The sequence below is a fragment of the Mesoplodon mirus genome (genome assembly GCF_964341445.2).
Source record: "Mesoplodon mirus genome assembly, chromosome: 2".
NCBI classification, from domain to species: Eukaryota; Metazoa; Chordata; class Mammalia; order Artiodactyla; family Ziphiidae; genus Mesoplodon; species Mesoplodon mirus.
In genome coordinates this window covers 208,148,906-208,174,321 of record NC_138977.1, presented here as the reverse complement: position 1 = coordinate 208,174,321, position 25,416 = coordinate 208,148,906, and the positions used below count along the sequence as shown (strand labels likewise).

The following is a 25,416-nucleotide window of genomic DNA, read 5'->3' as shown; positions in this document are numbered from 1 at the left end:
TCTTGAGAGTAGGGGCATGTGTTGTATCCTGCTACATAGCACAGGGCCTGGTCCATTTTAGAGGCTCTACAAATGTAAATGAATGAATGAATGAATTTTCATTGGGAATCTCCTATATGTATAAAGATGGCTGACAAGAGATTTTATATGTTTCCTTTAAATTAAAAAAAAACAACAAAAAACAAACAAAGCTATGGTATAATGTAAACAACACAGGGCTTAGGGCCACGATACCTAGAGTCAAATTCTAACTGGCTTTGAATAGGTCACTTAAGTTCTTTGAACCACTTTCTTCAAATACAGATAATATTTCCTACTGTACGTGGTTGCAATGTTGATCTAATAAGATGTACATAGAAGAGGTGATTAAGGCCTATTTATTCAGTCTGAATTAATAAGTTACTGACCAGCATCAAGAAGAGATGAGAGAATCTCCAAAAAAGACAGAGTCAGTACCAAGAAGTAATATTCTCCCAACTCCAGGTGGCTTAACACTGGAAAAGGCCACCAACTAGAATTGTGAAATTTCACTTATTATCAAGACATTTTCTTATTCTTAAATAATAGGAAAAGACTGAATGACCTTTGGGGGGACTGACCCACCATATATTCTGTGGCTCATGAGAGAAACCACAGCTTGTAGATAAATCAGGAGAACCTGCTTTTCCACTTGCCAAAGATAAAGCAGAAGTTTGGAAATGTCAAATCTAAGTAAAAGGTCTTTATTTCTTTGGTTAATTCAGGGGACACCCTCATTCTCAATCTTTGAAAACTAAACACTTTCTTTATGCAATGCACGTACCTTAAGGAGCAGTGAGAGATGGAGTTTTAATTTTTACCAATTCAATTTAAATGCAAATGTTAACCACTCACATGATGCTACTGTGTACATAATTAAGCATCATTATGTACTACATGAATCATTTAGAAACCTCTGGAGGGCCATTCTACTATGTAAAACATGCATTATACTGACAAGCAGACAAATGACGTATATACTTCTGTCCTCATTAATGCTCCTTTTGAATTATAGGTCAACCGATTATGGGACAACCTATGAGAAGCTGAATGATAAAGTTGGGTTGAAAACAATTTTAAGCTATCTCTACGTGTGTCCTACCAACAAGCGTAAGGTAAGAAATGTATATTCAGAGAATGCTATTTATTCATGATGTGACTTCTGTCTTGGCTGGCTAACCTCTCTAAACCACCTAAAAATCCAATACAGTTAAGATTTAAGAGATATAAAGATGAGCTGATGGATGTTAAGGTGGTAAAATGTCTGACACATCATAATTTTCAGATCAGCAGCTGTGAATGTAGGAGGGAGATGGGGTAGGTATATCATTACCATTTCCTAAAGACAGCTACAGGGAACGTCTTGTTGAGTGGATGTTCAGACTCTTGTTAAGAGCTCTGACCAGAGGCCCGGAGGAAGATGGCGGAAGAGTAAGACGCGGAGATCACCTTCCTCCCCACAGATACATCAGAAATTCATCTACACGTGGAACAACTCCTACAGAACACCTATTGAACGCTGACAGAAGACCTCAGACCCCCCAAAAGGCAAGAAAATCCCCACATACCTGGGTAGGGCAAAAGAAAAAAAGAATAAACAGAGACAATAGGATAGGGACGGGACCTGCACCAGTGGGAGGGAGCCGTGAAGGAGGGAAGGTTTCTACACACTACAAGCCCCTTTGCGGGCGGAGACTGCAGGTGGCGGAGGGGGAAAGCTTCGGAGTAGCGGAGGAGAGCACAGCAACAGGGGTGTGGAGGGCAAAGCGGAGAGATTCCGCCACAGAGGATCGGTGCCCTCAGGCACTCACCAGCCCGAGAGGCTTGTCTGCTCGGCCGCCGTGGCGGGGGGGGCTGGGAGCTGAGGCTCTGGTATCGGCTTTCAGTCAGAGCGCAGGGAGAGGACTGGGGCTGGCGGCAGGAAGAGAGCCTGAAGGGGTTAGTGCACCACGGCTAGCCCGGAGGGAGTCCGGGGAAAGGGTCTGGAGCTGCCGAAGAGGCAAGAGAGTTTTTTCCCTTTTGTTTCCTGGTTCGCGAGGAGAGGGCATTAAGAAGGCTGCTTAGGGAAGCGCCGGAGACAGGCGCGAGCCGCGGGTAAGGCGCGGACCTCGGAGACGGGCGTGGGCGGCCGCCGACGCCGCCCGCGGCCCGCCGCCGCCGTCGCCGTGGCCCGCCGCCGCGGCCCGCCGCCGCCGCCGCCGCCGCCGCGGCCCGCCGCCGCCGCCCGCCGCCGACACCGCTGCCGCCGCGGCCCGCCGCCGCCGCCGCCGCGGCCCGCCGCCGCCGCCGGCCGCCGACGCCGCTGCCGCCGACGCCCGCCGCCGACGCCGACGCCGCGGCCCGCCGCCGACGCCCGCCGCCGACGCGGCCCGCCGCCGACGCCGACGCCGCCGCCGCGGCCCGCCGCCGACGCCCGCCGCGGCCCGCCGCCGACGCCCGCCGCCGACGCCGCTGCCGACGCGGCCCGCCGCCGACGCCGCCGCCGCGGCCCGCCGCCGACGCCCGCCGACGCCCGCCGCCGACGCCCGCCGCCGACGCCGCCGCCCGCCGCCGCGGGGCCTGTGTGCGGGCGCGGGTCGCTGTCCGCCCCGCCTTCCGGGGGGCCTGTGCACCCCGCCACTGCCGGGGTCCCGAGACCCGGGGACGGCTTTCCCGGTAAAGCGCACGGAGCGCCACGGGCTGCTGCAACGTCACGCCGGCCTCTGCCGCCGCAGGCCCGCCCCACACTGCGCGCCCCTCCCTCCCCTCTGCCTGAGTGAGCCAGAGCCCCCGAATCAGCGGCTCCTTTAAACCCGTCCTGTCTGAGCGAAGAACGGACGCCCTCCGGCGACCTACGCACAGAGGCGGGGCCGGGTCCAAGGCTGAGACCCGGGAGCTGTGAGAGCAGAGACAGGGAAATCTCTCTGCAGTCTCGGAGGCAGCGGATTAAAGCTCCACGGTCCATTTGATGTGCCCTGCGTCTGTGGAGTGCATGAATGGACAGCGAATCATCCCAAATTGAGGAAGTGGACTTTGAGGACAAGATTTAAGACTTTCCCCCCTTTTCCTCTTTTTACAACGAATTATTCCAAATTGAGGAGGTGGACTTGGAGAGCAAGATTTTTGATTTTTCCCCCTCCTGCTCTCTTTTTGTGAATGTGTATGTGTAATCTTCTGTGTAAGATTCTCTCTGTATAGCTTTGCTTCCACCATATGTCCCAGGGTTCTATCGGTCCGTTTTTTTTTTTTTCCAATAATTACTTTCTAATTTTAATAACGCTACTATATTTCATACTTTATTCTAATTTACTTTACCTGCTCTTTCTTTTTTCCTACCTTCCCTTCCTCCCTCCCTCCCTCCGCTCCTCCTTTCCTTCTTTCTTCTTTCCTCCCTCCCTCCCTCCCACCCTTCTTCTCTCCACTTTCTTTTTCTTTCCTTCCTCCCTCCCTCCCTCCTGTCTTTCTTTCTTTCTTTCCCTCCTCCCTCCCTCCCTCCCTTCTTCCATTCACTCTTCCTTTTGCTTTCATTCCTCCCTCCCTTCCTCCTTTCTTTCCTTCTTTCTTTCCATCCTTCCTCCCTCCCTCCTTTCTTTCTTCCTTCCTTCCTTCCTTTCTTCCCTTCTTCCTTTCTTTCCCTCTCTCTTTCTTTCTTCTACTAATTCTTTCTCTCTACCTTTTCTCCCTGTTATTCTGAGCCGGGTGGATGAAAGGCTCTTGGTGCTGCAGCCAGGAGCCAGTGCTGTGCCTCTGAAGTGGGAGAGCCAACTTCAGGACACGGGTCCACAAGAGACCTCCCAGCTCCACATAATATCAAGCAGCGAAAATCTCCCAGAGATCTCCATCCCAACACCAGCACCCAGCTTCAGTCAACGACCAGCAAGCTACAGTGCTGGTCACCCTATGCAAAGCAACTAGCAAGGCAGGAACACAACCCCACCCATTAGCAGAGAGGCTACCTAAAAACATAATAAGGCAATAGGCACCCCAAAACACACCACCAGACGTGGACCTGTCCCCCAGAAAGACAAGATCGAGCCTCAACCACCAGAACACAGGCATTAGTCCCCCCCACCAGGAAGCCTACACAACCTACTGAAACAACCTTAGCCACTGGGGTCAGACACCAAAAACAACGGGAACTACGAATCTACAGCCTGCAAAAAGGAGACCCCAAACACAGTCACATAAGCAAAATGAGAAGACAGAAAAACACACAGCAGGTGAAGGAGCAAGATAAAAACCTACCAGACCTAACAAATGAAGAGGTAATAGGCAGTCTACCTGAAAAAGAATTCAGAATAATGATAGTAAAGCTGATCCAAGATTCTATATCCAAGATACATAATCTTGGAAATAGAATAGACAAAATGCAAGAAACAGTTAACAAGGACCTAGAAGAACTAAAGATGAATCAAGCATCGATTAAAAACACAATAAATGAAATGAAAAATACTCTAGATGGGATCAATAGCAGAATAACTGAGGCAGAAGAACGGATAAGTGAGGTGGAAGATAAAATAGTGGAAATAACTGATGCAGAGCAAAATAAAGAAAAAAGAATGAAAATAACAGAGGACAGTCTCAGAGACCTCTGGGACAACATTAAACGCACCAACATTCGAATTATAGGGGTTCCAGAAGAAGAAGAGAAAAAGAAAGGGACTGAGAAAATATTTGAAGAGATTATAGTTGAAAACTTCCCCAATATGGGAAAGGAAATAGTTAATCAAGTCCAGGAGGCACAGAGAGTCCCATACAGAATAAATCCAAGGAGAAATACACCAAGACACGTATTAATCAAACTGTCAAAAATTAAACACAAAGAAATCATATTAAAAGCAGCAAGGCAAAAACAACAAATAACACACAAGGGAATCCCCATCAGGTTAACAGCTGATCTCTCAGCAGAAACTCTACAAGCCAGAAGGGAGTGGCAGGACATAATTAAAGTGATGAAGGAGAGAAACCTGCAACCAAGATTACTCTACCCAGCAAGGATCTCATTCAGATTTGATGGAGAAATTAAAACGTTTACAGACAAGCAAAAGCTGAGAGAGTTCAGCACCACCAAACCAGCTCTACAACAAATGCTAAAGGAACTTCTCTAGGCAAGAAGCACAACAGAAGGAATATACCTACAATAACAACCCAAAGCAATTAAGGAAATGGGAATAGGAACATACATATCAATAATTACCTTAAATGTAAATGGACTAAATGCTCCCACCAAAAGACACAGATTGGCTGAATGGATACAAAAACAAGACCCATATATATGCTGTCTACAAGAGACCCACTTCAGACCTCGAGACACATACAGATTGAAAGTAAGGGGATGGAAAAAGATATTCCATGCAAATGGAAATCAAAAGAAAGCTGGAGTAGCAATTCTCATATCAGACAAAATAGACTTTAAAATAAAGACTATTAGAAGAGACAAAGAAGGACACTACATAACGATAAAGGGATCGATCCAAGAAGAAGATATAACAATTGTAAATATTTATGCACCCAACATAGGAGCACCTCAATACATATGGCAAATACTAACAGCCATAAAAGGGGAAATCGACAGTAACACAATCATAGTAGGGGACTTTAACACCCCACTTTCACCAATGGACAGATCATCCAAAATGAAAATAAATAAGGAAACACAAGCTTTAAATGATACATTAAACAAGATGGACTTAGTTGATATTTATAGGACATTCCATCCAAAAACAACAGAATACACATTTTTCTCAAGTGCTCATGGAACATTCTCCAGGATAGATCATATCTTGGGTCACAAATCAAGCCTTGGTAAATTTAAGAAAATTGAAATTGTATCAAGTATCTTTTCCGACCACAATGCTATGAGACTAGACATCAATTACAGGAAAAGATCTGTAAAAAGTACAAACACATGGAGGCTAAACAATACACTACTCAATAACGAAGTGATCACTGAAGAAATCAAAGAGGAAATTAAAAAATACCTAGAAACAAATGACAATGGAGACACGACGACCCAAAACCTATGGGACGCAGCAAAAGCAGTTCTAAGGGGGAAGTTTATAGCAATACAATCCCACCTTAAGAAACAGGAAACATTTCGAGTAAACAACCTGACCCTGCACCTAAAGCAATTAGAGAAAGAAGAACAAAAAACCCCCAAAGCTAGCAGAAGGAAAGAAATCATAAAGATCAGATCAGAAATAAATGAAAAAGAAATGAAGGAAACGATAGCAAAGATCAACCAAACTAAAAGCTGGTTCTTTGAGAAGATAAACAAAATTGACAAACCATTAGCCAGACTCATCAAGAAAAGAAGGGAGAAGACTCAAATCAATAGAATTAGAAATGAAAAAGGAGAAGTAACAACTGACACTGCAGAAATACAAAAGATCATGAGAGATTACTATAAGCAACTCTATGCCAATAAAATGGACAACCTGGAAGAAATGGACAAATTCTTAGAAATGCACAACCTGCCAAGACTGACTCAGGAAGAAATAGAAAATATGAATAGACCAATCACAAGCACTGAAATTGAAACTGTGATTAAAAATCTTCCATCAAACAAAAGCCCAGGACCAGATGGCTTCACAGGCGAATTCTATCAAACATTTAGAGAAGAGCTAACACCTATCCTTCTCAAACTCTTCCAAACAATATCAGAGGAAGGAACACTCCCAAACTCATTCTACGAGGCCACCATCACCTTGATACCAAAACCAGGCAAGGATGTCACAAAGAAAGAAAACTACAGGCCAATATCACTGATGAACATAGATGCAAAAATCCTCAATAAAATACTAGCAAACAGAATCCAACAGCATATTAAAAGGATCATACACCATGATCAAGTGGGGTTTATTCCAGGAATGCAAGGATTCTTCAATATACGCAAATCAATCAATGTGATACACCATATTAACAAGTTGAAGGAGAAAAACCATATGATCATCTCAATAGATGCAGAGAAAGCTTTCGACAAAATTCAACACCCATTTATGATAAAAACCCTGCAGAAAGTAGGCATAGAGGGATCTTTCCTCAACATAATAAAGGCCATATATGACAAACCCACAGCCAACATTGTCCTCAATGGTGAAAAACTGAAACCATTTCCACTAAGATCAGGAACAAGACAAGGTTGCCCACTCTCACCACTCTTATTCAACATAGTTTTGGAAGTTTTAGCCACAGCAATCAGAGAAGAAAAGGAAATAAAAGGAATCCAAATCGGAAAAGAAGAAGTAAAGCTGTCACTGTTTGCAGATGACATGATACTGTACATAGAGAATCCTAAAGATGCTACCGAAAAACTACTAGAGCTAATCAATGAATTTGGTAAAGTAGCAGGATACAAAATTAATGTACAGAAATCTCTGGCATTCCTGTACACTAATGATGAAAAATCTGAAAATGAAATCAAGAAAACACTCCCATTTACCATTGCAACAAAAAGAATAAAATATCTAGGAATAAACCTACCTAAGGAGACAAAAGACCTGTATGCAGAAAATTATAAGACACTGATGAAAGAAATTAAAGAAGATACAAATAGATGGAGAGATATACCATGCTCCTGGATTGGAAGAATCAATATTGTGAAAATGACTGTACTACCCAAAGCAATCTACAGATTCAATGCAATCCCTATCAAACTACCACTGGCATTTTTCACAGAACTAGAACAAAAAATTTCAAAATTTGTTTGGAAAAACAAAAGACCCCGAATAGCCAAAGCAATCTTGAGAACGAAAAACGGAGCTGGAGGAATCAGGCTCCCTGACTTCAGACTATACTACAAAGCTACAGTAATTAAGACAGTGTGGTACTGGCATAAAAACAGAAAGATCAGTGGATCAGGATAGAAAGCCCAGAGATAAACCCATGCACATATGGCCAACTTATCTTTGATAAAGGAGGCAGGAATGTACAGTGGAGAAAGGACAGCCTCTTCAATAAGTGGTGCTGGGAAAACTGGACAAGGACATGTAAAAGTTTGAGATTAGATCATTCCCTAACACCATACACAAAAATAAGCTCAAAATGGATTAAAGACTTAAATGTAAGGCCAGAAACTATCAAACTCTTAGAGGAAAACATAGGTAGAACACTCTATGACATAAATCACAGCAAGATCCTTTTGGACCCACCTCCTAGAGAAATGGAAATAAAAACAAAGATAAACAAATGGGACCTAATGAAACTTCAAAGCTTTTGCACAGCAAAGGAAACCATAAACAAGACCAAAAGACAACCCTCAGAATGGGAGAAAATATTTGCAAATGAAGCAACTGACAAAGGATTAATCTCCAAAATTTATAAACAGCTCATGCAGCTCAATAGCAAAAAAACAAACAACCCAATCCAAAAATGGGCAGAAGACTTAAATAGGCATTTCTCCAAAGAAGATATACAGACTGCCAACAAACACATGAAAGAATGCTCAACATCATTAATCATCAGAGAAATGCAAATCAAAACTACAATGAGATATCATCTCACACCAGTCAGAATGGCCATCATCAAGAAATCTAGAAACAATAAATGCTGGAGAGGGTGTGGAGAAAAGGGAACACTCTTGCACTGCTGGTGGGAATGTGAATTGGTACAGCCACTATGGAGAACAGTATGGAGGTTCCTTAAAAAACTACAAATAGAACTACCATATGACCCAGCAATCCCACTACTAGGCATATACCCTGAGAAAACCATAATTCAAAAAGAGACATGTACCAAAATGTTCATTGCAGCTCTATTCACAATAGCCCGGAGCTGGAAACAACCTAAGTGTCCATCATCGGATGAATGGATAAAGAAGATGTGGCACATATATACAATGGAACATTACTCAGCCATAAAAAGAAACGAAACTGAGCTATTTGTAATGAGGTGGATAGACCTAGAGTCTGTCATACAGAGTGAAGTAAGTCAGAAAGAGAAAGACAAATACCGTATGCTAACACACATATACGGAATTAAAAAAAAAAAAATGGCATGAAGAACCTAGGGGTAAAACGGGAATAAAGACACAGACCTACTTGAGAATGGACTTGAGGATATGGGGAGGGGGAAGGGTAAGCTGTGACAAAGCGAAAGAGAGGCATGGACATATATACACTACCAAACGTGGGGTAGATAGATGGTGGGAAGCGGCCGCATGGCACAGGGAGATCAGCTCGGTGCTTTGTGACCGCCTGGAGGGGTGGGATGGGGAGGGTGGGAGGGAGGGAGATGCATGAGGGAAGGGATGTGGGAACAGATGTATGTGTATGACTGATTCACTTTGTTATAAAGCAGAAACTAATAAAAAAAAAAAAAAAGAGCTCTGACCAATCAGTGACAAGAATCAGAATGAGCCTTGACAAAACAGAAGAAAAGATGGGATTTTCATGTGATGTCCCCTTGATTTCCCTTGACATGGAGTAAATAGATTGGCTAGAGTTGAAGTAAATGCATTGTCCTATAGCAGGTTGGAAGTTTCATTTCGAAAGTTTATTCAGCCTGCACACAAATGTCAGAATGGAGGCAATGCTGGGAAGGAACCTTGGTGATCATCATAAACCACATGCTAATTTTACAGGTGAGAAAACTAAGGTTCAAAGAAAGGAAATGACTTGCCCCCATCACAGAGTTACTGGCACAGTTGGGACACGATTCAGGTTTCTTGCTTGGCAGTCATACCATTTCCACTGTATTATACTACTCTTATGAGGAGGGTTTATTTACTCTTCAGAGAAAGATGTTATTTTCTTAGGAAGAAAATGTTTGCTTTTAAATGAGAAAGACCTATTTGTCTCAAGAGGAGAGTGGCGCTACATTCATTGTTTGGTTTTAAAACTTTGCAGTATCCAATTCTGAATTCTGACATGTAATGTCTAAGTATTGTGAGAGTTATATGAATAGATATGAGTATCCATCAGGAAACAGAAAAAGGTTTTTCATTCATGTGTCCTAAGCCATATTCTGTTATGATGGCAGCCCTGATACCTAGGTTCTCATTTCAGATCTGTCAGTGGGTACTGTTAGTGACCTTGGGTAGGTAGGTGCTGCATTTTGTCATCTGGCCTGTGGAAGGTAGATTAGTACATCTCTAAACAGTCACCCTCCACTCTGTCTGTACATTCAGAGCACTAGGCGTCCCCAGATACGCAAGCCTCAGCCCTGCTCCTGTTGCTCTGGGTTAGGCCTCAGGGAACTGTATATCGTGTAAGCTCCCCAGGTGCTTCTGGTACGTATCTGGGATTAAGAACCACCTAGGTAGGGTGTAATGTTTCTTCTGACTGTAAACATTTCAAGTTTTTATTTTGGAGCAGCATAATTTCCCACTGTGCATAGACTCTGGAGTCAGATGGCTTGAGTAAAAACCCAGCTAAGCCAATTACCAAGTATGTAACTATGGTGATTTACTTAATCTCTCCAAGCACAGTGTCATCAAATTGAAAATGGGGATAATTATAGTACCTACCTCATGGGGAAAGTTGTAAGAATTATATGAACTAAGGCACGTCAGGTGTTTAGCACAGAATAGTTAAGGCTTAATCATGTTTTCTCTTCACTTTTTTCTCCTTTTCTCATCTTCCTTCTCCTTTTTCATATAATTATTGGAAGTGATGGTAGTGATTATCCTGTATAAGCAGCTGTGTCCAGTAGAACTTTCTGCAATGATAGAAATGTTCCTCTAAGCTATCCAATACTATAGACACTAATCACTTGGCGCTATTATTTGAAGTATGGCTAGTGTGACTGAGGAACCAGATTTTACATTTCATTTCGTCTTAATTAATTTGAATGTAAGTAGCCACATGTGGCTGATGGCCACAGTATTGGACAGCACAGTTCAATAATGTCAACCTCACAAATTTAGAGATTTACCTTGAATACTCCTATCTTCCCCTTCGTGGCCGATGACCAGTCCATCATCAACAATTACATCTAAACAACTTTGATCTGCTGTATACAGTCCTAAATTGAGGAGATGAATTTATATCCTCTATTTTTTATAATGAGATTGAGTTACATTTGTTGGCTTTGAATTGATTCTTGTAATCCCTATTGATTTTTCCTCTAGTTCACATTTTTAGTAAATTTCATTTAGCAATCAACAATCTGTAGGCACTATAGGATACAAAAAGAAATAAGCCAGCTTTCTACCCTCAGAGATCCCGTATTCTAGTAGTAAATGCACTGTGACTTTCTGTAGTTGAGAAGTCTCTGACTCTGCTTCCACCTAGCAGGTTGCTTTGGGTGAGTCATTTACATTTTCCTGTTTGTAAAGTGATACAGGCAAAAACAAAGGAATTTACAGCTGGAAGAGACCTTAGAATTGTTCTCATCTAGTGACAGTCTCTGTTTTATTAATGCCATTAGAAAGGAATATGATTTTTAAAAATAGGATGTCAGGGCTTCCCTGGTGGCGCAGTGGTTGAGAGTCTGCCTGCCGATGCAGGGGACACGGGTTCGTGCCCCAGTCCAGGAGGATCCCACATGCTGTGGAGCGGCTGGGCCCGTGAGCCATGGCCGTTGGGCCTGTGCGTCCGGAGCCTGTGTTCCACAATGGGAGAGGCCACAGCAGTGAGAGGCCTGCATACCGCAAAAAAAAAAAAAGGATGTCAAATATTGAATGTAGGCATAGGCTTTTCTGTAGCAGCAGAGTATGTGGTAGTGACCTGAAGACTACAACACTGTTAACAGGAGCAGGACTTGAGTGAGATCTCAAGTCCAGATGTAGCTCCTAAGACGGAAAGCTTAGACGTAATACAGAATGGAGCCCTGCCATTGAATCTATTTATGTCAATACATCAATATCAATCAAGCTGCATATTTCATCTATAGTTACCTGCAGGGCTTTGAAAAAAGACATTTGGGGCTTCCCTGGTGGCACAGTGGTTGGGAGTCCGCCTGCCGATGCAGGGGACACGGGTTCGTGCCCCAGTCCAGGAAGATCCCACATGCCGCGGAGCGGCTGGGCCCGTGAGCCATGGCCGCTGAGCCTGCGTGTCCGGAGCCTGTGCTCCGCAACGGGAGAGGCTGCGACAGTGAGAGGCCCGCGTACCGCATAAAAAAAAAAAAAAAAAAAAAAAAAGACATTTGGCCATGGGCATTTAGCTAAAATTAAGACTTGGCTGATCCTTTTTTCAGAGAAGAAGTAGCCATTGCCCGTGACTCTGAGAACAGCTTTCTGTCTGCAGGTTAACTTCCAGAAGCAGAGGCAGATCTGAGCTGTTTAAATCACAATGTTTATGGGTGAACCTAGGAGAAGGGATCTTTTTCTCTACAGATAAATAAGGCCTTCAGGGTGACTTTCTGAGATGCTGATAGATTTAAGAAATATTGGAGGACGATGAAGGTCTTTACAATGGTGCAAAAATCAATAAAGTTGACATAGCAGTATATTTGTGTTCAGTTTTTCTACTTATGAGGTGAATTTATCACCATGAAATATGGACTTTCCCCCACAAAGGGACATACTTGAACCAAAGAGATAGTACCTGCCCAACATTTTAAAGTGTGAATATATTTCCCCCAATCAATGAGAGTTTATGTTATAAAAAAAAGAAGAAGAAGAAGAAGAAAAGAAATATCAGGCTGTATTAATTATGCAGGACAAAGGCATTCAGGTTTGCTCTAATTCTCCTAGGACTTCTGCATCCGCCAGTGAAAAGGCAGGCTCCTTTAAAGGGTTGTATTAATTCTTTTAGGTCTCTGGGGTGCTGTCTAACAAGTTAACATCTTTTGTACCAGACACTTCTCTCTCCTCTTCACATCAGTGAGAGCAACTGGAATAAAACTGACATCGGAGTAACTGTCTTCCATTCCCAGAAACCTGTTTTGCCTTTGCATTCTTCTGGCTATTTTTAGATGCTTATGTGGACAAGCACAGTTCTTCTTCGATCAATATGTCTCCAACAGCAGGCATCAGGCCCTGGCTTTGCAGGCAGCTTGTTAGGGGCATTACTGGGATCAGCATCCAGAACAAAACAGGCCCTTATTTGCAGTTTAAATTGATGATCATTCATTGGCTACTTCTTTGCAAGCCTGCTGTAAATTACTGTAGCTTTCCTTGGATGTGTCTGTTACACTAAGAACTGTAATCTCATCATAGATCAGTCTAGGAAATCTTGACTAAGAGACATAGAAATCTGTCTCCCAGGTATTATCCTAGCTCAAGCATCCTCTCTTTCGAAGGAACTCAGCACCTGGCCTCTGATATATGAGGTAGGCTCAAAAGTACAAGGATGAGGGCTTCCCTGGTGGCGCAGTGGTTGAGAGTCAGCCTACCGATGCAGGGGACACAGGTTCGTGCCCCGGTCCGGGAAGATCCCACATGCCGTGGAGCGGCTGGGCCCATGAGCCATGGCCGCTGAGCCTGCGCGTCCAGAGCCTGTGCTCCGCAACAGGAGAGGCCACAACAGTGAGAGGCCCACGTACTGCAAAAAAAAAGCAAAAAAAAGCAAACAAACAAACAAACAAAAAAAAGTACAAGGATGAGTGGGTCCTAGTGCCAGAGGAGAGGTAGGCTACCTATTCGTCACCATGCCTCCGAGGGAAAGTACTCCCCCACCCCCAGTTCATGATAAATCCCAAGTCTTGTTGGTTTGAGCAGTAGTTTATTGGCTTCCTACATATAATATTCTATGAGAAAAGATGACTTAACCTGCAGCAGAAATGAACATCTGGGTTGTAGGATGGTGATGGGGAGAGCTAATACAAATGTATCAAAGAGAAAAAAATCAATGCTGAAATGTCAGTCTTACTCTTAAATTCGCACTGAGTTTATTTGTTTTCTGCCTAAAAAAGAAAACTTATTTATACTCAGTGTGCATCTATCCGTAGTACCTTTCCTATCGCCCCCAACCAACCTTAGCTATGCTTCCTTCACGCGGTATTGTATAATATCTTTAAGGATTAAAGAATACAGAATCCCAAGTGGAATTCATTGGGGGGAGAGAAGAAGAAAAAGTGTTTTGTTTTTTTAAACTCAGAACAGCCAGTTCATTTAGTTGTTATATCCTTGTACTGTCTGTACAGTGTGTTCCCAGCAAAGAAAAAACCTAGAGATTATTCGTTCTTCATATTTCCTGTCCCCCCTGCATATCCCAGTTCCTTCTCCTTTCTGTGTTATCACCACTTAATTAATATCTTTCCTGCTGAGGGAGCCTTCCAAGACTTGTATCCTATAAATAAGACCCTGGTTCCTCAGAACACATTGACCATTCTTTTTTGTTGTTGTTGTTTTTGTGGTTCGCGGGCCTCTCACTGTTGTGGCCTCTCCCGTTGCAGAGCACAGGCTCCAGACACACAGGCTCAGCGGCCATGGCTCACGGGCCCAGCTGCTCCGCGGCACGTGGGATCCTCCCGGACAGGGGCACGAACCCATGTCCCCTGTATCGGCAGGCAGACTCTCAATCACTGCGCCATCAGGGAAGCCCACACTGACCATTCTTGCCAGTCTCTTGGTACATGCCAACATTAGACACTGTTTGCATTTTCTCCAGATGTTTAGGTTTTAATTACCGTACTGTATGTGGCACTTTCTAAATAAGGGTATGATTATTGACTTCTTGCCTCTTCTCTTTATATCCTGGGCATGCTTAATTCCTCTTGTCATTTGCTTGGGTGGTCTATATCATATACGTGACCTTTGGGGACCCGAAAGAGGTGTGGTTGATAGTGTCCTCCAACTTCTCTTAGGAAAAATTATGGAATCGTTGAATCAGAGCCTAAAGGATTTTGGAAGTTTTAAGATTCTGCTTTTGCATGTAACAGATATGGAAACTGAGTCCCGAGAGACTAGTGTCTTGCCTGAGGCTGCATGCAACTGGTGTATAAAAGAGCAAAGATCATTAGACCTTTAAAGCAGCGGTCCCCAACTTTTTGGTACCAGGGACCAGTTTCTTGGAAGACAGTTTTTCCACAGAGCCGTGGGGGGTTGCAGGGGATGGGTCAGGTGGTAATGCGAGCGATGGGGAGCGATGGGGAGCGGCAGATGAAGCTTCGCTTGCTCGACCACCGCTCACCTCCTGCTGTGCGGCCTGGTTCCTAACAGGCCGCAGACCGGCACCGGTCCACCTCTTCCTGCCACCTAGTCCATAAAATCGAATCAATTCCCCTAATGAGATTTTCTCACTCCCCCTGACCTCCCAGGCATCTGCTTCTGTTTTCCTGCGCTTCTCTCTTCTGATTATAGTTGTTTTTGACCCTGTATACTTGCCCCTTGAGAACACAGGGTCCTGGATGGGATAAGTGCCTTGATCCACTTTGTTGTCTGTAACATGTGGAGCACAGGGTCCTGGGGTTCAGTCATATCCAACACATGGCTGAGGATTTGAATTGAACTTAGGTTGGGTTTTGGACTCCTAGGCTGGAACTTGAAAAGAAAAATACAGTGTGAAACCATCTGTGGCTGATTTATTTTCTCGAACTGTAAAATTAATTATTTCAAGTGAATAAACAAGGACAGTTAAAAAAGAAAAGAAAACAATCCCTATAGGTTTTAGTAATTTCTAAGTCAAAGTGTATAGTTTTATGTTTTCTAGCCAAGAAGAGCATGATTAATATTTAAGATGCCAGGACGCTGCATAGCACTCACTCGACATTATCCGGCAAGGCCGAGGGGAACGAGTGTATTGTATAATACATCAAAGGGGGTGCATGACATTTCCCTCAGCAGACGGGCAACACTTGCTCATTCTACTCTAACTCTTTTATCTGTCCCTTTGTACACAGGATCATGCGTTTGCCTCTAATCTTTTAAAAAATCATGTATGTTTCATTCATAAAGAAGTGCAATGCATGAACTCAGGGACAGAGTGGAAGTGGCATTTTCCAAACATCAGTAGAAGTGACTTTTTTTGGCAACAAATGCTTACTTGCCTGCCCTTAACCTGGACAATGATGGCTAAAGGGAGGGAGAATCTCCTTTGATCCTTTCTGGGTACAACTGAGTGTTTGTACTGTTTTCGTCCATCATGCATTGTTCCGTTCTTTTCTTGAGTGTTCAAAAATCAGATCAGGGCTTCCCTGGTGGTGCAGTGGTTGAGAGTCTGCCTGCCGATGCAGGGCACACGGGTTCGTGCCCCGGTCCGGGAAGATCCCACATGCCACGGAGCGGCTGGGCCCGTGAGCCATGGCCACTGAGCCTGCACATCCGGAGCCTGTGCTCCGCAACGGGAGAGGCCACAACAGTGAGAGGCCCGAGTACCACAAAAAAAAAAAAAAATCAGATCAAATCCAAGAAAGCATGCCACATCTACATTTTTTTTTTCCTCTGGGTGATGCTCCAACAGTGATCCAAGCCCCTGAGTTTCAAACAAGCTACAGAATACTAAGTGCAAAGTTCTCTGTTTGAAACAGGGGCAGAGTGCCAGGAGCAGTCCCCATGAACGAACTCCCTCATCACCCCAAGTTGGCCCCAGGGAGCCCTCTGGTACTCCTGGGCTCCACAGAACACAGTTGTAAAAAAACAAAAATGAAAACACTGATCTAAGCCATTCTCCCTCTGTACATGGAACTACACTTGAAACAGCGATGTACTTTGTACTATTTTATATAAATCAAAGCACCTATGATAACATTCATAGATTAAAAAAGCTAATTAAACCACAGTCTTTTCAATTTTAGTATATTACAGAGTAGGTACACAGTTGATTTTTATTGACTCTTATCTGTGCCTCTCTAACACTGATGTTAAAAAAGAAAAGAAAGGCAGATTCAGAATGTGCCTGGTTTCTCAGAACTTATCAGGTTAACTAGTAATTCACTGTTGTATTTCATGCAGCTTTAAGTAGCACTAAGTATCGTTTTATTGTTGTTAGAAAGAAGCTTCTTGCATAATTAACATCACATATTTGTTATTCCTCATTTTTAAGATGTTGTATCTATCACACATAATAAGCAACTGATACATTAAATATTAATCATGAATTGCTGAACTAAAAAGAAACAACTAAGTTATATCTGTATAAGGATCAAGTTTATATGATGTTGATGTTATAATTCAGAGTTTTATTAGCCACATTTATGTTAAAAAATAACATACAGGTAGCTAGCTAGATTTTAAATAGGTAGAATCGTGATATGATAAATATATCCACAGATCAACCTTTTCTAAGTTTAGATAATGCCTTCTAGTTGACTTCAGGTGGTATTTCTTTCCCAAAGGGGGAAAATAGAACTCTGTCTTTTGGTGTTACTCCTTTTTAACAAATGTAATTAATCAGGGTAGAGGTAGCCTGAATTAGTCTAGAAATATTATGAAGTAAGATTGATCTGGAAACTGCATGTTTCTTACACCACTGAGTGGGTCTCAGAAGGTAGGTTGCCTCTGTGGCCAGGTGGACAGAAGTTCTCAAAAATGAAAGGAAACCTGTATCAGAGGCTGATCATTCTTCAAATATGCCTAATAGACTATCTGCTTAACCTTCTTTGGGGAGATCTTTTATATTTAGTTATCTACCTCCTTATTCATTTATTTTTGTCTCATCATCTGTCCTTATTAGAATTTGTTCTCTGAAGTTCTGGTTGACCTAATGTTAAATGCCCATCCATTACCCTTTTATGAAGGTCAGATGCATTATTTCAGGTTGGTTCCAAGTTATGCTCTGCTGTGGAAAGTGGTCAGAGGTCTTTTCAACATTCTGGTCTGTTTGCTTCCAGCATACTCCCTGTGGTTTCTCAGAGGTTTCCATCATTTGGTGTTTGACACACTGTATCTAGAACATTTGTTTCTAGTGAATAGCCGTGCCTCTCTCATGATGGATGGAGATGAATGCCTGCTGCTACAGGAAATGTGCCATATTTACTAGGGTGGGAACGTTTCACTCCAATATATCAGATCTGCCCCAAGCTTTCTCTCGGTGCTGTCAGGAAAAACAGAGTTGATGTCGATGAATCTTTAATAAAATCACTTTTTTCTTCCCTGGAGAAATTAAGAGAATACTTCAGGAGAATAGCTGAGGTATTCTGAATAGCTGCATAGAAATTAAGAGAATAGCTCAGCCTCAGGAGCTAAATTGTTTCCATTTAAACATTCCTTTTTCTGACCTGACCTTCCCCTTGACCAAATCTTCTTTTGATGGTTTTTCCCTCTGTTCCTCTAGGTATCCACCTCCCATTGTACTGGGTTCCCAACTGGTAACATGTTTCTCATTCCATAACCCTCCAAGTCAACTGCTTAAAATAAGTTTTGCAGGACAAAATATCATAGCTTGTAGGTACAAGATGGGCTTAGATCTTCATAGGTAAAAAGGCCTGTAGTATGGGATATACAATTTGATGCCTGGGACAGAGCCGTTTCTTCTTTTCCTGCTTGGGGCTGTGTGTGCTTGTTTGGGGACTAGAATACTAAGTATCTCCATGATTGACAGCATCTGCCAACCAGGAAATGAGCGTACCTGTAGTGGAAAAAAGGACTATGTGGATGAATCCAAAAAATACAGAATGGGGAAAAGTAAAACAACCTGAGTACACAGTCTCTCACAGATAAGAGAAGAAAAGGTATAGGAGGAAAGGCACAGATGTTAAAAGCTAAGAGGGATGATGGCAGAGATTAGTACAAAGCATTTGAAGTAACAAAATGGTGATGCGAGAAAGCTAGTATAAAGCACAGTGAAGACATAAAGTTGAAGAAAAAGAAACAAAATCATAAATATTTTCAGCAGTAGATTAAGGGCCTCTTGAGATCTCTCAGAGAGAGGAGGGCTGGCTAACTCACCAGGAACTTATTAAGGCTTTCAGATGGAGTACAATTTACCTTTATCTCTCTGTTCTTCCTGAGTGCTTTCAAAGCGGGAAAAGATGTTGATGGCTGTGGCCGAAATTGATTTTGCCAGGAAGGAAAATACAATTATGACTCAAGTGTGGAGGAGTGGCAGGCCTAGATCCAGGCTCCCCAGTGGCAAGTTCAAATATCACTGCCGCTGCCTGTGCTTAATGAACTTCTGTCCTTTTAATGCTGTCTCCCGTGGCTGCTCCCCATGCCTCTATGGAATGGCCTCTTCTATTTATGTGTACATCCGATAGTTTCTGCACTTGGCAAATGCACCAACTCAGCCTCTATTTGCAGTCATGGTGGAGCTACACTTTGTCATTTGAAGGTGGTCATTGTGAATTTTTGCCTGGTGGGGTCATTAGTCATGTAATGGTTAATCTGATGGATGCTAGAGCCAGTCTGCCTAGCTTTAAATTCCAGCTAAGCCACATACTAGGTGTGTACACTTAGACAGGTTTTATTTGTCGGTTTGTTATTAACCTCACTGTGATATAGTTTCCTCATCTGTAAAATAAAACATAACGATTGTGTCCATATCAAGAAGTTATGAAAAGAGTTACAACAAGCAAAGAGGAACAGTGCCTGACCCACAGCAAGTATTCGATAAATGTTAGTCTCATTGTTATCATTTTTATCTGTTTCAGATTATATGGCCATGCCTTATGCTATCATTTGTCAACTCAACTGAAATTGTTAAATGCCTATGTTGTGCCAGATCTTTTTTAAGAACTAGGAAGCAGAATAGAAATAGAAGACATTGTCTGCTCTTAAGGATCACACAGTCTGGCAGAGGAGATGAATGTATAAACAGTCAACTACAGTAGAGAAGTTATGTATCATGATAGCTATGTACATAGAACACTCTTTTGGGGGACTCAAGGAAGACTTCACAGAGAAGCAGATATTTGTCAAAGGAGAAGGGAAAAAGCAGATGAAAAGTGTCTTTCAGTGTATGTGTTATGAGAAACCAGTGTTCACAGATCACAGTGCATACAAGCATTGATTGATTTGCAAATATTAAAGAAATAAGCCGTGCCTATTTTGACTATTTGTGGCTATGTTAACATGCTAATTTCCATTTATACCTGACTATACTGACTAATCAAACCAAAATAAAAGTCCCCATGACCCAACTGAATTATAATAGTAACATAAATTTTTTCAATTATTATAAATTTTCCCTGTCTTTATAAAATGAATAAATAGGCAATGATGACATTATTAAAACTGAATTAATAAAACTATATTTTACCTTATTATAAATTAGATATATTCAGCATTTATCTTAAGTAACTGTTGGTCAGACAGAACTGTTGATGAGATTTGGAGGTGCAATTTTAAGAAATCAATTGACACATATTTTATTGAACACCCTGGCTTGTACCCAGTTCTTTGCAAGCATATTGGTGAATATTTAAAAAAAAAAGTGTGAACCTTGCATTGCCCTTATGGAGTTCACATCCCCCCTGTGAGGATGCAATTAAAGAATAGTGCAAGACAGAAGATGATGGATTTCATGGGACAGATGACAAAGACTCTAAGAGTTTGGAGAGGACTGTAGTCTGGGATAGTCAGGAAAACGGCATTAGAAGGCTTAGATTGATCAATGAAGCAGACCAGTACAACACAGGGTCATGACATTCACAAAAAATATATATAATTTAGTTGAACCAACATTTATTGAGTGCTAGGCAGTAGAGATTCATATAACAGGGGGCCCTGTGTGCAAAGACAGGGAGATTGAAGGGGGAGGATGCAAGTAGAGATGAGCATGGGATTAACATTGGTACAGATGCTGTACCTTTCATTTCCTGAAATCCCAGTAATCTGATAATATATATTATATGTCCTACTCTTTTGCATCTTAAAAGTGCCCTTTACAATGCTCCTTTGACACACTGTTTAACCTAATAGTTGATTTAGAAAATATGGTCCCACTTATTGAACACTTAGGAGAGCACCCAGATCAGGGCAGCATTATTGAATATTGAGGATGATGGGGAGGTGAGAAGAATGGAGTGAAACATGGCCATAAGAGAAGCAGTCCAAGCAGTCAAGGGGGCTCCGTCAGGTCCTCCTGATTTGGGGGATCAGTGGGCACTTCTGGTGTTTCAATGACTAGTCGTTCGTCTTTGCCCCACTCTTTTCTAAAAGGGGCCCAAATTCTCTTGAAAGGACAGCTACGACTTAATAAACGCTGACGCTTTCTCCTTCAATAAAATTTCACGAGGAGGACAGTAGCTTTAGCAGCCAAACCACGCATCCAGTTTGACTCCAATAATTATAGTGTTTGAATTCCAGAGGGATCCAGGAAAAGAGCTGAACTTCTGCTGGGGAAAAAGACGTTGGATCTCAGAAAGGCACTTGTCTGATATTGGAAGCAGTCCGATTCCTTTTGAATTTAAGTTATGTGGTGTGTTTGTGTGTGCCCACCCCTTATGCTTTATGAATGTATTATTTAACCCACAGATTGACATATTTTCTCCACTGGCTAAAGCTGTTTTTGTTTTGTGGGCCCAAGCCCTTTGTGCTTCTATTTGGAAATGCATTATTGACATTTACAAACTCCCACAGAGGACTCAGTCAGTTACCACCATAGATGCCCATTGTTCCAAGAGAGCCGACCTTTACCCCTAGGCACCAATTAAAATCTATTGCTTCTTACCCCTGCCTGTGCTTGCTGTAATTCTGGCTCAGTGCCTGGTATGACTGGTGGGATGCATTCTTCTTAGTCCTGGTATTGTTTTTCTTCCATAAGAGAGTGATGTGCGAATGGAAACATATGTTTTCTCTGGAAGAAAAAGAGGCAGACCACAAGAGTGAACAAGTTTTCAATTCAATCACCTTTTGTGTCAACACAAATGAAGACCCTAAATAAATAAATAATTAGGCAAAAATTGGGACATTGCCTGTAGGTTTATCCCAGATTCACATATCAGCAGAGCTGCCAGTTACTTCAGGATGGTGATTTGTTGCTAACTGTGGGGCCGTTCTGCCCTAGGTATAGCTGGCCTGCTCCATGGCAGGCTGACAGAGAGACTGAAGCCCCAGAGTGCAGAAGTCAGGCACGGAGCCCTCTGCATGTCAAATTAAGTGTGACTAGCACACTGCTAGGATGGTAGCATTTTAGGTAATATTAAATTCCTTTCTTTAATGGAGTGGGAGATCAGGGCATTCAGAGCCAGTAGTAGTTTGAGATCACAGATGTCCATCATAAGAAGGTTGGTAACTCTGGCGGACCACGAGCCTTAAAACATTCTTATTTGGGGAAACAAACTTGATGATGTGTTCAGAGGTGTAACATCTCCTTTGTAATTCTTTCCACTCTTTTTTTTTTAATCTTTGTGTCTAACTTGACTTTTAAAAAATAAATTTTATTAGAGTACAGTTGATTTACAATGTTGTGTTAGTTTCAGGTGTACAGCAAAGTGAATCAATTATACATATATCCACTCTTTTTTAGATTCTTTTCACTCTTGACTTCTATTTCCCCCATCTTCTATTGTGACAGAGGTACGATGCTGCTGACATTTTAATGAGGTTTGAAGCCAAATTCTACCAACCCAGTTATTTTGGTAGAAATGGCCGTCCGTAAACACAGTGGCCCAGGAACAAGTCTCTCTGTACTCACATTGAGACAAGAAGTCCCCATTTGCTAAAAGTGAATGGAGCTTGAAATTTGCCTTTCCCTGCTTAGTTTAAAATTCCAGATCTAAGCAGGTTGAAGTTGGACAGAAAGCACCATCCTCTTCTTGTAGAAATAGCCTCTTCCTCCCACCTTCTCCCTGCACCATTAGTGAGAACAACCAGACTGAGATAATGCTTTTAATTCTTTGATCTGCAGAGAAGATGGTTCCTGCAGTTTTACTAGCCTCCCCCATTTTCCCATCTTTACTAGTTGAAATTTTATAGACTCGTGAAGGTTATACTTGTATGAGGGCTTAAAATTTCCCAGGAGCCACAACACTTCGTTCTTCCCACCCCACAGGTCTTGGTAGAGCCTGAGAGTGTAGCGCGGTGAGTGGGAATCATCTGGCTACCTGGAGGTCCATGTCAGCATCCCATTTCCCAGCAACCAATGGGAACTGGTTAAACTCATATGATAAAGCCCAGAAGATTATCCAACCCAAACCATTTGGCTCCAGTTGCCGCGGGGCAACTAAGCCCGTGTGCGACAACCACTGAGCCTGAGCACCACAAGGAAGAGTAGCCCGCACTCACTGCAACTAGAGAGAGCCCACACGCAGCAACGAAGAACCAATGCAGCTAAAAATAAAAAAAATATATATATATGAAAAAAAGAAATACACCTATCCCACCATCACACCTGTGACCAGTGACAGGAAGAACAAGATAATCGTCCAGTGTTTGGTACAGAACCTGCTTAGAGGTAGATTCCATTGTCCTGAGCGATGCTCCTTGGAGAAATCACCACTGAGAAATCGTCCTCCTGTCACTGCATGCACACGCTGTCATGGGTGTGTTCTTCCCCTTGCACAGCTTTATTCATGAGCTCTGATTAGACCTTGTGACTCCATCATTGCCTTTAATCTTTGAGATACTGAACCATCATTGAATCTCTAGGCACCCACTTTTTCTGCAGGAGTCACTGCTTCCTCTCAATTTCTTAGAAAAGAGATCCTTTTCTTCCAAGCAATTTCCTCTGTAGCATCAGTGGAAAAATATTATTTACTCTTCTAAGACTGGACACATGGGCCCTCATGAATAAACTTCTTGCACCCCTCCCCAGTTTTTTCTTTCTACATCAAATGTATAAAGGAAATAATTAAAACTATGAGAGAGAGAGATTTAAAAGGAAGTATTAGAAAGGACATTGTTTAAATTAGACCTAAATTAGAACAAGAAACCTCCCTTAAGCCTCTTAAGTGGTGTCTGAAGTAACCCAGACTCACACTTTACAAAGAAGTAGTAGAAAAACAATGGTTCATGCTTCTCAAGTAAGTGATTGTAATAAACTGTAAGCTGTAAGATATACATATGTGAAATCTACTAAGAACATTCCCATGCATAATGATAGTTGATGCAGAAAGGAAACAAAACAAAACTCTGAAATCAGGGTAAGTACCATAAATGCCATTTTAATGTTGAGACAACTAAGGCTCAGAGAGGGGGTTGTCCAGATAGTGTAGCTGGTACATGCACGAGGACTCGGCAACATGGAAATTTTCCTAAGCTTCTTGGTTAACATTCACCTTCCCTACCTATTAACTAAAGAGTATAATCTCCCTACGGCCACAGTTATTTCTTCGAATGGTGCGTGTGAGATACTCACTTCTGCTCAATGAAGCAAACGGTAAGAGTGACTCTGTTTTTTAGCCATTTATAGAAGAGTGCTGTAACTTGAATGTTCTGATATCTTTGGATTTCTCTCTATATATGAAAATACTTAAGGGTATGTCTACTGGCCTTTCAGAGATTCGTGGAATGAAGTGACCAAATTAGTACTGAGGCTCCTGAACCTTGGCATATGTAAGAATCATCTAGAGAGTTTGTAAAAATGTAGATTCTGAGGGCCTGTTTCTCGGAAAATCTGGGTCAGAAGCTCTGAGAATCTGCATTTTAACAAGCAGGTACCACCTCCCCATTCCCCCATAATTCTGTTGCATATGGACCTAGGGCCACACTTTCCTGAACAGAGATGAGCTGTCCTAATAGTAAGGTATCATTTTTCCAGGAATCTCTTGGTTTCATTTTTCTTTATAAAAATAAGTAGGTAGAACTCTTGGTGTTGGTGACAGAGTATAAAATATGTGTTTTGTGTTTGGAGCCAGCTGCCCTCTACTGGACAATGGAAAATTTGATGTGAAATTAGACTGTTTCTCTCCATTTGTACCTTTGACATTAAAACTGTGTTCATTATTCCCCTCTCAGAAAGACAGCTGTGTTATGCATTTGACCACTGGATGGGATAAAGGTCCAGAACACGCAGACACATTCAGGGCATCTTTGAGATTTAAGAAAGTGGTGAAGCCCAGTCTTTAGGAGTGGATTAAAAAAGCATGAGGTGTAGGCTGCATGGTGCCCTCTACTCTCCCACCTGGGAATGAGGGAGAGGCTAGAACAAATAATTCCGAGAGCTGCTTCCTAGCCATGTAACTTTGCAGAGGTGTGGGAGGCTGCTTTTACAGTGGTTTCAAAGATATTTGATAAACTCAGGGAGGGGGGCTTCTTGAAATTTTATTTTTTGAGAGTTCTACTTTGTTATTCCAGGGTTCTAGTTTCATTCCTTTGCACAGCAAGTAGCTCTGTCTTGGCATGAAACTGTAGGCAGCCCACAGAGGCTTATTAGATACAAATCGCTATTCAAAGATCCCATGAGAGAGGAACATGAAAAAAAATGCTGGTGTTTTTTGAAAAACAGGTTTGGAAATAAATTCTAACATGTCAGGGTCTGCAAGATGAGCGAAGAGAGGAGTTATCACTGCTTTGAGGCTGGACCAAGGAAAGGGTAATTTTAAGGAAGCCTGTGTGTGTGAGCTTTCATCTATCACTGAACTTGAACCTTCACCACCTTCCAAAAGAAAGAAGGATGGTAGTGAACATTGGTACTTTTCATTTCATGTCTATGAGACCTCCCCTTCCCCACCCACAAACTCTAGATAAGTGAAATTTTAAAAAAACGAGGAGAA

The 25,416-nt window shown here is 42.4% G+C and overlaps 1 protein-coding gene across 7 annotated transcripts in view; it reads left to right on the top strand.

Annotated features, from left to right (window-relative positions):
* SORCS1 (sortilin related VPS10 domain containing receptor 1) overlaps positions 1 to 25,416 on the top strand; it is a 562,818-nt gene that overhangs the window by 295,533 nt on the left and 241,869 nt on the right. For all 7 annotated transcript variants that reach the window (XM_082611124.1, XM_082611122.1, XM_082611123.1 and 4 more), the window contains exon 3: positions 1,034 to 1,133. In XM_082611124.1, the coding sequence (XP_082467250.1) occupies positions 1,034 to 1,133 (100 nt within the window). The remainder of the gene's footprint in view (positions 1 to 1,033; positions 1,134 to 25,416) is intronic.